The sequence below is a fragment of the Paramisgurnus dabryanus genome, chromosome 22 (genome assembly GCF_030506205.2).
Source record: "Paramisgurnus dabryanus chromosome 22, PD_genome_1.1, whole genome shotgun sequence".
NCBI lineage: Eukaryota > Metazoa > Chordata > Actinopteri > Cypriniformes > Cobitidae > Paramisgurnus > Paramisgurnus dabryanus.
The window spans coordinates 16,372,350-16,385,199 of record NC_133358.1 but is presented as its reverse complement, the minus strand read 5'-3'; the positions used below and the strand labels follow the sequence as shown (position 1 = coordinate 16,385,199).

General features: G+C 38.5%; 1 protein-coding gene across 2 annotated transcripts in view; it reads right to left on the bottom strand.

The window, feature by feature from the left end:
- Nucleotides 1-12,850, bottom strand: part of stau2 (staufen double-stranded RNA binding protein 2) — a 114,831-nt gene that overhangs the window by 40,318 nt on the left and 61,663 nt on the right. For both annotated transcript variants that reach the window (XM_065294944.1, XM_065294945.1), the window contains exon 13: nt 6,086-6,199. In XM_065294944.1, the coding sequence (XP_065151016.1) occupies nt 6,086-6,199 (114 nt within the window). The remainder of the gene's footprint in view (nt 1-6,085; nt 6,200-12,850) is intronic.

The window sequence follows — 12,850 nt, the reverse complement described above, 5'->3', positions numbered from 1 at the left end:
CCCCTGACGGGGGCGGCCTGCTGTACTAACGTCTCCAGCCCTGGGCCCGAGTAGACTTCAAACGGCCCATCACGGCAGGAGATCTTCTGAAGATGGACGCAGCAGCCTCTCAGCCATGAATCAGGGCTGTCAATAGCTGCCCGTTCTCTCAACAGGTGTCTGAATTGTCGCACAATCACTTTCTCCTCGGTTTTTATGCAAAAAAAGCCATTTCCCCAGAAAAGGAACATGTTTTCACCACTTACAGTCAGGACAAACAAGCACACTAACAAAAGTTTTAAGGGAAATGTATATCTGGGAAATGCTTTCATGGGAAAATATCGAGATGTTGAGAAGGATGGATGATGTTAAAAGTTTCGTAATGAAACTGTGTCTCTGTTTTTCCAGTTATGTGAAAATACAAAATTAGTCACTCAGAACGAGGACTTTTCATTATGTATGTTATGGGACAGCCTCCAACGCAACGCAACTGAAACAAACAACTTGGCTGAAACTTAAGCTGTTAATAAGCCAACTTTAGTGCTCAAGACACACTGCCAAATAGCTATTATACATTTTCTATACGACTTCGTTGCACACTTGCGTAGAGCGCAGGAAACAGAAAGCAGCCAAATTGCAACAGAGTTTTGAGATCTTGCCGGCCAGCTCTTCATTTCAGATCTTCAGAAACTGGCAAACATGAAACCTCCCCTGATGTATGAGGTTGTACTATTCCCAAGCCTCAGCTTGATGACTGGAGGCAAAGGCTCATGGGAAAAAAGCAGCCAGCTGAGCACAGCATGCACACACAGCAGCAGCCAAATTCGTCCTGTCACAATCGATTTCAGGGCCTCCATGTTGTATAAGCAACACCTCGCGCACGGCTCTGCAAGCTCCTCGCTCTGACATGTTTGTTGCCGCTCTGTGCCGACGCTTTTTGTTACTTCGGCTCTGCAGAACATGGACAATTTAAAGGTTTGAACAAGCCAAAATGGACGTGGCTTTCCTGGAATCAAGATATTAAAAATAACATTTCGGAGCAATATGCTGGACCACTTTAACCAAGTGTTGCCTAAAAAGATTGCAACTATGTTAATGAAGCAAACCAACTTCACAATCTCGCAATGAATTATAAACATCAAATCAATAGCGATTACCTAAATAATTAAGTAAATAACCAAAAGGAGAAAGAAATGCATGATTTAAACAAGTTCAACACTCAAGGCAGGGCATTGAGAGAAACATCCAGAGAACTGCATGCAAACATATGTTGGGCAGATGGCATTGCGTAGCTGGCACGGGGTCGGCGGGGGCGCTCAGCTGTATATCTAAAACACCCAGGCCCTCCAGGAATGCACACGGAGGGCCAAGGATCAGGGCAGGAGGGGTGTAAGGGAAGAGGGCTTGAGGCTTTCCTCGGCAGTGAGAAAGAGCAGGGCCACAGGCTCTCTGAACTGACAGGCTCTGCAGGAGCCAGGAAAATGCAGGAGCAATGCTACACGGCTCTCGGCAGGACTCTGTCAATTCTACCAATGAGTAAGTGTCAAGCGGTGACCTGGTACTGGTGGAGACTTCACGCAGCTTATGGCCAATTAGCATTCACCATTTTAAAGCCGTCTATCATATATCAATACCTTACTGTTATCCTTACAAATAAGTACCGTGGCAGTACTATAGTACACAGATGTGATGGTATACTGATAGTTTGATATAGAGTGGCTATGGCAAACATAAAAAAATTATGCTTTACTTTTTTATCCTAATTTTACATTTCTGAACCAGTTTGCAGTTTTTACAGGGGGCACAGGGTTTTTTATTAGATGCATCAAGTCAAGCTGACAGGTGTCCTAGCTGAATAACTATCATATAAAGTCATGGATACTGTACAGGCAGCTGGTTGTTATTTTTTCACGATAACAACCGGCTGCATGTATATTATCTCACTTATTACACGGCTATTTACCTCATAAGTAGGGTAAGGAACATTAAATATTGATTTGAAATATTTTATTAGATCATTTTTAAGGAATGCAGACCTGCATGAGGAAAAGCTGTTTAAATGTAAACACATACTATTTGGTTTAATCATTTATAAATATAATGACATATACACAGCAAAATATGATTTTCAAAAAAATCTTAGTATTTTGGTCTTGTTTTTTTAGTAAAAATATCAAAAAATTCTTAAATTAAGATGCTTTTCTTGATGAACAAAACGACCTAAGAAAATAAGTCTAGTTTTTAGACCAAAAATATTAAATTTAAGTGATTTTATGCAGAAAACAAGCGAAAAAAAATTTTTTTCTTGAATTTAGTGTTTAAAGCAACACTATGTAGTTTTTTTACCTTTAAATAATGTCTCTAAAATTATTTCAGTGATAGAACAACTTTTAACTGGACAAATTGTACTGTTGCTGCAACCTGAGCAGCCTCCTAGCTGCTACAAGCACACTCTGAAAGTGGTGGTGGAGGGTAGGAAACACAGCCCCGCCCCTCCCCCTGCTTGCAGAAGAGTGTCTGATACCAGGGGAGCTGTAAGTCATTTTTAAATGGAAACTACATAGTGTTGCTTTAAGAAAAATTTTCAAAAAATTTTTTGCTTACCCCATTGAATGATTTTTGTTGCTTGTTTTATGTACAAAATCACTGTAATTTGATAATTTTGGTCTAAAAACTATTTTCTTGGGTCGTTTGCTCATCAAGAAAAAGCATCTTAATTTAAGAATTTTTAGATATTTTTTACTGAAAACAAGAGAAAAATTCTAAGAATTTTTTTTCTTGAAAATAATTTTTTGCAGTGTATGTTGTTGAAAGACTTTAGTATAATCTTAAACTGTACATGTCTAGGTTACCAAGTGTTATTAGTTTTGAGCGGTTGTTATCTGGGAATAACAAACCTGCAAATGTCGCAACTGGCCAATCAGAAACAAGCATTTCAACGAGTCATTTTATCATTTGGTACAGTATAGTTCATCACATTACCTACAGACATTTTTAATATTACAATGTTAAAGTTTAAAAGCCAAAAGTGTCAAAATTAATTTTTTAAATTATTATTTATTTGAATTTTTATTTAAATATGTACTGTTACATTTTAAATCAATCAAATGTATTTTTGTGAAATGCTTTTCTTGAAAGTGTGCTTGTCCTATTTTTCTAAAAGTCTTCTTATTGTCATCGATGTTGTAATTATAACTCATTAGCAGGCCCAAACGGAATCCGCTCCCACAGATTTCTGTGGAAAACTGCGGAATTCGGCGGATTTAAGGCCCGTCATTGACAAGCACACATACCCTGCACTTGGGCGTGTTTGTGACCAGTAACCGTCATTGACAAAAAGCACACATTCATAACCTATCCCGCGCATTTGTGAGCCATGACTGACAAGTATATTAACCCTGTGCTTGCTGTTTGCTTTGACCGTTTTTTATGATAGAGAGCATGAACCATTTGATATTTGAGATGAAATAAAACTTCCTGCTGAGTTAAGGATCTCGATTGTCATCTGTGTGACGCGCGACAGTCAGCACATAATAATTTCAAATCCGTTTACAAGATAAATGGTCTTATTATGTTTAATATAAAGTTTACATTGCATTGTAAAAATTATGAAATTATCTTCATACGTGCTAAATTTATAATGAGAACATATTAACACAAGCTTTTATATTCTGTATATATATATTATATTCTATAATATATAAAACTATAAACAATATATGTAATTTTATATACAAACTATAATTCTATCTTGACATGCACATTATCTGGTTCATGTTGGTCCAGTTTATTTCAGAGGACCCATTGGTGCACTCATTTTCATTGTAAGCCTTTAAAAAGTAAGCATTTTAGATGCAATTTTGTGATATTTACAGCTTGAATTGTCTACTATATTTTTTAAAAACATTTAAAATCATTTAGCAGAATTCGGCAGATTTTCCATAAAAATTCCAGAGAAAAGGCAAAAAAGTCTGCAGATTCTGTCTGGCCCTCATTAGTCCCTTTCACACATACAATCTTTACTGGTAATTTACTGGTAAATTGCAGGTAACAGGTCATGTGTGAACAGAACCTTTCTGGTAAATTGGTGCTGCCAGATTACCAGTAAGAGAGGTTGTAAGATTACCAATAATTTACCGGTAAATGCTGTGTAAATAGGATTACTGGCATAAAACGGACAACGTCAGAGCGCGCTGACAGCTTCGGGCCAGTCATAACATTTTGATACAGATAATGCGTTCACCCCCACACTGTTTATGGACGCATCTCACCACATGCACGCTAAAGTGTGAACAGCACATTTTTGTGTTTACTGGTAAAGTCATTCTGGTAAATTCATGGTAATTTACCGAAATTACTTTGTGAAAGAGGCTATTGTCAGATGTTTCTTGCTCAAATGTTGTATATGTGGTCTTTGCATGACTTTTTTGCACTGTGATGTTTCGGAGACATTGTGTTTCGTTTCTCCTTCCCTCACAAGGGAGAGAAATGACAATAAAAAAAACATAGTACCATGTTTCAAAGACCATTTTTTGTTAATGTGATAAAAACTAGCCAAACGCATGTCGTCATCTTGAATGATAGCATACTGGTAATCTCCAGGAAAGAGTTATCAATCGATCCAATCACAGTTTCATTGGCACCATTCAAAGTCTCTGGTTGGAGAGAAACGCCAGAGAGAAACGCTAAACTTAAGCTACAAACCTCATTCATACATTTACAACACATTGTGTGATGTCCATTCCTCAACCATGGTTACATACATGTACCTGATATATGCCATTAACCCACTGAAATTCACAAACTGATCAAATGTATACCAAATGTGTAAATCTAAAAGTGATAAACTGTACCAAATAACCCAAATGGTCCGTATGAATAACGCTGGAGTGTAATAACTCAAAAGAGCCCATTCTTGTTCAATGTGACTGTTAGACGGAAAAACTATGAACTGCATGGCAGTGGGAGCAACTCGAGCCAAAAAGTGTCACCATCCAGTCTCATTGTTCTGACTCTCTTTGTGGCTGGACGCCACTGTACTAAAAATCTTTAAAAAGAAAGAAAGGCTCCCCAACAGTCAGTCATGCACCAGTGCTTTTGGCAACAACACGCCCATGGCCTATATTGCCTTTATTTTGCTTTGGCGGCTCTGTCCCCACAACAGAAATCCCCATTACTGGTTATAGGACGGCCTTTATTAGAGAGTGGAGCTTTGAAGGGCAGAACAAAAGCGAGTACTATGTTTAGATTAGATAATGTAAGCAACCGCTTTTCTGCATGGATGACACTGCACAATACGCCACCTCATGAATACCAGGCAGCCCGGATCCTGGGGTGCTTTTTGTTTCATAATTACCGCAAGAGAAATGAAAAACGAAAACCTAATCAAATGCGGTCTGGTCTGTGACAAAATCACGCTTATCAATAACAATGGGGGTTAATAGATGTGCGTGTTACCAAATTTCAGCGGTGATAAAATCTTGAGGATTTACATGCTGGTGAGCCCACGAGATAGCGAAAATACGTACAGTAAAGCTGCAGGCTGCGCATAATCTCACATATCCAAGGAAACTCTACAAACAAACAATGCGATAAAATATATCTGTGCACAACATGTTCCCCTTATTATGAACATCTCTGAATTCTGTGGTACATTCTAATCTGTCAACACCAGTCTGTCAATTGGTTTGCCCTTTTTGCAATATTAGTTTTGTAATCCAAAGCAATCGGCATGGTATGCTGTCTCTTGGCTGGAAAAACTATGGGAAAAGTGATGAAATTTCAGCCTGTTGAATAAATCACTTCTTTAATATATTACCCATTGTAAAATGTGCTGCGGCCCGAATGATTATTTCGACACTTTTAGACAATTTTAGTCAAATTTAAGTATCACGGTTTTACACACATAACAGAAAAACAGCACATGATGTTTTTTTTTGGTTTGATGGTGATTTTAATGGATGCATTAGGTCTTATTTACTTCAAATGTGTCCTAGCATACGTAGTTCATAATATAATAAGTTTGACTATAGAATCCAAAATACCAGATTTACGACAGATAGACTATAGATATACTACATATAGAAAGATAAAGCAGTAATATTACCTGGTCATGGCTGGCTGAAATTGAGCTCCCGATGCCGTGGAAAGTCATCTGCACAGGTGAGAGGGTGAGATAGGTCATGCACTCGTTGTCGGTTTGCCTATCTGTATACTGCACCTGCACAACACAAGAAACAAGAGAAAAGTGAATTTTACATATGAAGAGTTCTTAATGGATTCTGACTAAAAACTATTTGATTAACGTGTCGAGAGCAATCGGTTACTATCATTATCTCATTTTTGACACAGGTGGCGTTTAGCAGCTTGTGCATTTGAATTTTTTATATGACGATGAGTTGCGTTTCACACTTGCACCACCAACCTGACCACAGAAAGGTTTTTGTGGGAAAAGTATGAACTTGGTTTTGTAGACTCGCTGGTAATCTGCCCTCAGTTTTGGTTGATAGCAGTGGTTTCAGATTTAGATCTTCGTTCTAGTGAATGCTTTACAATCTATGCCTTCATGAGTGCTCTGATGGGGAGTGCAAATGGATATGGTGATTTTGAGGCGAGATCTGGCACAGTTTTTACTCTCTGGGAATTCTGAGAACACCTCTGCATGTCAAACTCCATACAGCAACACTCAAAGGCGCGCGTGTGTGTGTGGATTTTGGAAGCTAGATGTTGGGACACTTTGATCATGTTGTGCTTGACCTACATTAATCAGGCTAGCGGTGATGTCCTAAGCATTTGGGAGAAGAACTGGGAAAGAGATATATTAAATATTTACAATATAGTTGTGATGACTTTGTTGATAATACTAATACACAACTTTATAAATATCAAAATAATTTAATTCAAATGTTTTTTTTATTAACGCTTGTATTTAACTCTTGCCTCTCCCCGTTAACTCGTCAATTAAAAGAAAACGCTTCCCTGCCAATGATGAGTATTTCCGACTTTCCAAAATACCGCTATATAAACAGCTGTGATATTCTACGTTTACACCAGCCACGGTAGAGGTGTCAAGCGCGAGTGATTTCAATGTTAAGGCAATGTGAAGAAGCGTTGACGCGCGCCTGGAGGTGTCGCGGCGAGAATGAGGAGCTTAGCACGACGTGGTAGACGCAATTTCGCCATTCGCGCGTCTACTTCGCTCGGATGGTGCTTTATGTGCATTTTGCGTTTGACGCGAATTTGCGGCAGACACCAGAGTTGAACAATTTGAACTTTGGTGGATTTTCTCGCCGTGTTAACCAATCAGGAGCCTGCTTGCCGCCCGGAGTCACTCATTCAAACGTGAAGGAACGCTTGATATTGTCCATGAGCAGTTCCCCAGAGCTATACGACGCAGCTACTAAAAACTAATCATACAAAACAGGCTTTCTAATTTAAGGGCTGATAAATGATGACTTCCCTGAAATGAAGTGAGCACTACAAACACAAGCCTTTTTGATCTTTGCATTGTCCCAGTCTGCACGTTTAATTGCTTGCAACCACATATGTCGTCTATTTTTTTATAGATGAGATCCTGCAGGAATCCTGAAAAACTTAACTGAAGAGCTGGTGCAATTTTTACAGCCCACGATGCAACACGTAGATGAAAATACTCTTTGGATTCAACCGAATAATACGCAACTCAACTTGATAAAATGACTTTTCTGACATGACATGCGAAATGCGAAGCGCAAATTCTCCTGTGAAGTGAACCGTGAAGCGGTCTATAGAGACAGGAATAAAAAGGACCTCGCTTGGAAGAGTTTCAGTGAGTACATTGGACAACCTGGTAGGTTGTAAATACACATTTCACTTTTGAGTCACGTGACGTTTATCGACCCGCTGCATTTCCGCCGTTTTTTAAACTATTTTCCCCTATAGTAAGGTGACCAAATACAAACCGGTAACTCTCTCGATAAATGCACAATCAACATCAGCCATCTTGCAAACAGACAACCGCATAGCACTTGCCCCTCCCACAAGAAACGGATTTCGCCTCTGATGCGCGTCAAATGCTTGCTTTTCTGCGCGTCTACTTCGTTCTAGATGCGCCAATACATTCAAACAAGCAGCAAACTAGGTGCAGTAGACGCGATTTTGATGCCTCAAATGCGGCTGGTGTAAACGCAGCATTAGGGTGGTCCTTATTTTTCAACTTTTAAAAGTTCATGCTGTCACCCCACCAATATGTTTAAATAAATACATAAAAAATTAGGCAATTTTTTTTTCAATATTAATTAATATTTAGAGGTTGCTCAAGACCTTTGAAGTTTAACACATTCGCGTATTATGTGATACAGTTTTTGTAAAAATATGTGATTTCGGAAATATTCAAAGGCTTTGAGCAACCTATAGATATTGTAGGAACAATTCAAAATTTTGCAAAGTGTGTTTTTAATGATATCCTTACACATTTACGGGGTGAGAGTTGAACAAAAAAAATTGACCCATTATAAGGACCACCCTAAGCTGTATGTCCCTATAAGTTTTGAGGACCTTTAGCGCTGCCAAATTTATTTAATAAACTCTGTGTCTAGTTACACAGGTTTTGTTCCATGGAAAAAACTGCACGTGGTTGTCTGGACGGCTGGATACAATGTGTGACTGACTGCTTCCAGAGTCTCATGTAGCCGAAGAACTGTCTCGGATTGACTTATGTTCATATTTTTTAAACAGCAGCCTAGGCTGCGCTCAGCCAGACAGATGCTACACAGGACTTTAAGTGGACGGCACAAACATCCTTCCTGCACACAACCCTGCCACACACACACTTGAATTTAAAGCACTAAACTTGCTGATCGTATCTGAATTATACACGCAATGCTCTTCCAACACACATGTGACAGATGCAAAACGTGATAAGGCCACTTTTATTGGCCAGCTGATTATAAAAGATAAGCACAAAACCAAATTTTTCATTTAATGATAGGAAGAAAGATTTAGATTATGGAATAGATTAGGTCTCTCATAAAACACTGACAAATCTTAGTAAATCAATTCTGTGGGATCACTGGATATAATTACACTCTTTTAAGCTTCATCTATTAAATCATCATTGTGGTTTGTCCAAAGATGCTTTGTGGAAGTGAATATACCACCCATAACTCCTCAATAATGTGCATCTTAGTGCAGTGCTTTTCAAACTTTTAAGTGTGCCCCCCTCTCTTGTGTAGGGGGCCTTCATTTGCAGCAAATTCACGACATAAAATAACCTCGAACTTAGTTTTGCAAAACTATAAACTATACAATGTTTTCCAGAGGTTTAACTGCACAAAATTTAAAGAAATGTATTTAAAAAAACTGTCCTAGTGAATGCATGCATGCTGAATCATGATCAACATGCCAATTCGAGAATGTCATGATAGACCGCAACAGTATAAATCTAACAACATTTAGTTAGTGTTTATCCTTAAAACAACATCACGTGGTAACGAGAGTTAACTTTAAGTTAATGTAATGTATCTCACTTTAAAGATGTTTTGATAGTTTTACTAAAAACGAGACTAAAACCACTAAGCTTGAGAATGATTGTTTGCAGTGTGGCAAACTCATGGAATCTCTGAAGAAATAAATGTTTATGTAAAGTTCCCGAGAGCCCTTAAGGGTGAGATCCATGACACATGCCACTGTGAAGTGTTTTAAAGACAATGTTAACAACACTGATTTTAAAAAGCAGAATGTGTGACTGTCATTTAAAGGCCATTTGGTTAAAAAATAAATATTTATATTCAACTCAAGTCAAATGAAATAAAATTGGAGTTTATCTGTTTCGAAAACCCAATGAGTTGCCAACACTCCTGCTGTCTGCATTCCTGCTTTTTAAAGTAAGTAACCGATTTGAAATGCATTACATATAGGCACCAATCTGCACTTCGTAAAATGAAATAAAACAGTCTGAGGTTAACCTCTTGCATTATACTCCACTTAGCATTTATGCACACATATCATAGATAGCACACACACAAATAGTAATATTATGTACAAAAGACCCTTTAAACAATAGACGTTAGTATTTTACATTTAATCGCATTCCTACTGCAAAAACAACAACAACGACAGCCGTGGTTAAATGCAATGAAACGAGCAGACTGGACAGACATGATAAAATGATATTCGTGTTTGCAGCACACACTTAGGGCCCTATCATACACCCGACGCAATGCAGCGTAAAGCGTTTATTGCAAGTGTTTATTGCTAGTTTCAGTGCAGCACAGTTATCATTTTCACATCCAGTGTCACGTTGTTTAAATAGCAAATGCATTTCCGCCTATTTGAGCACCCATGGACGTGCTGGTCTGAAAATGAGGTGTGTTCAGGCGCATTGTTGACACATTGCTATTTTGCAACTGAAATAGATTCTGCCTTTGACCAACTAAAACCTAAACTAAAGTAGGGCTGGGTATCGATTCAGATGTTCCAGATCGATAAGATTTCGATTTACAAGCTATCAAATCGATTCGATTTCGGTTCAATTTTTGATTCCGGTTCTCGGGTCACTTTTTATACTCAATTCTCGATTCAACTCAATGAATATAGATTTAATAGAAATACTACATTAATAAAAAAGAACAGTGAACAGCAGTTTACAAGCAGGTAATTGATAAAAAAATAAAAGCCACAACACTGTCGTCATCGTCGTCTTGCTTGCAAAATCTAAAATTCTTCCATACCTCTGACTTTTTTGTGAAGGTGGCATCAACGTCGATGAAGCACCTGAAACAGCCATTTTAAGCACAGAATGAATGAATAAAAGGCTCACCCTTCGCTCCTTCGTAACATCGCGCAAGGCAAAAAAGAGGGTGACATCTAGTGAAAAAGACTAGTAATTAGATTAACGTTAATCTTACATTCAATGTTTGCGTAAATAAATATGAAAGTAAAAAATCGATTCGGCTCTTTGAGAATCGATTTTGAATCGACCACGTTTAAAAAAAAAACAATTAATCGAAAGATATATTTTTTTGCCCAGCCCTAGTCTAAAGTCAATGGCGCTCGCCACACGTTTGTAAATTCTTTACAAATAAAGTATTTTTTGAGTACAAACCTTTTCTTGCATATTTGTAAATTATTCTTTGAGATTAGACTGATCATGTAGGTTATCCATACATTTACAGCAATTTAAAGCTTGCTAATTTTATTTCCATGACTGAAAGAAAATGACTTTTAAAAAGAAACCAAAGGTTTGATACAAAAAATATCAATTTCAATACAAATAAAAACAATGCAGTTTTTTTATCATCAATATTAAACTGGTGGTCTTCTTCCTCTGCAGTTTTCAGTTTAATTCCACCATCTAAATATGACATGAGTGAGCGCAACTGGCTTTTAAAGGGATTGAGAGATGAGATTCTCATTGGTCAATTGCACGTTACACCCAAAACACACCCATTACTCATTACGAGAATAGGAACAACCATTTTAGACTGCGTGCTAGGCGCACAAACCATTTTTCCCATTGTTAAATTAGTAAAAGCTGTGCGCTTTAGACCATGCACTTAGATCATTAAAATAGGGCCCCCAATGTCCGCACCCATCCAGCACATAATTATAAACATCTTATGATTAATACTCTCTCAATTTCTCTTTAATATACACACTATGTGTTTCTATAAAGTGCAGATATCAAGCCACTTAATAAACTTAAACTTAACTGAAAATAATCCTGTCACACCATCCATCCATTGAGTGAGCATGTACAGGTCAGTCTGTCTGGTTCCATCAATTAAAAGTTAACTTTTTCAAAAAGCATTCACGATCCTGGACAGTGTGCCTTAGTCAAATAAAATCGTATTGTCTACAGCTATTGTTTCAAAATGTTAACACTTTACCATAGGTTGTATTTGTTGTAAACTCTCTCCCCGCTACTGCTGAGTTAAGGGCGCACTCACATTATCCCAACCAAACCAAACCATGCCTGGGCGCGATTGCCACCCCTCCCTACTCCCCCAGGTGCACGCACTCACACTGTACTTCTTATCGATCCGAGTCCGGGCGCGCTTTCGTCATTAAGATGCGATTGTTTTGAAAAAGCAGGAAGTAAAGCGCTCTCTTAACACTGGAACCCACCGTAATGATAAGTCTGTGTTTTTTTATCCGGAGTCGTTTGGTGCGCGATTACAGACAGCCCTCTCACATGTCATCATATTGCTTAGTTGATCTGTCACGTGCGCAGCTCGGACATTCACGTAACCCCGCTGCGCGCATCAAAAGGTTTTTACGGATGCAGATGAAGGTGAGTGGTCGCGCAACTGACGTCTTCACCTTTTGAATCGCGCTCAGGCGCGATTGCGCTCACACCACAGCCTTCCGCGCCTGAGCCCAAGTGAACCGCGCTCCGGCCCACCTCTGCAACCCGGCCGTGGCGCGATTAAACAATCCGCGCCCGGGCGCGGAACGAAGCGATCACACTAGTCAAACAAACCAGGCTTTGGGGGTCAAACGCGCCCGAGCGCGGTTTGGTTTGGATAATGTGAGTGCGCCCTAACTTGTCAATTAAGAGAAAACACTTCCCTGCCAATGACAAGTATTCCCGGCAATCCGTATTACCACTATTATCCATTAAATTATGTTTTGACTGAACAGTAAATTAATATTTTGAATTCAAGTTTTATTTATATCAACTTTATATGTATTTTTACTTGGCTGGGGGCAATGCATTCTGGGATTACTTTTTATGCAAAAAATCCATGTCATTGTAACCTAGGGGGAGCATAACTACATGGACCACCTTTTGAAGTAAATTATACATCCTGAGCATTTGATGTCTTAATATGCTGCCTTGATAGGTAGTTCACTAACCAAACATATTGTTATAACAACATTCCCTAAAATC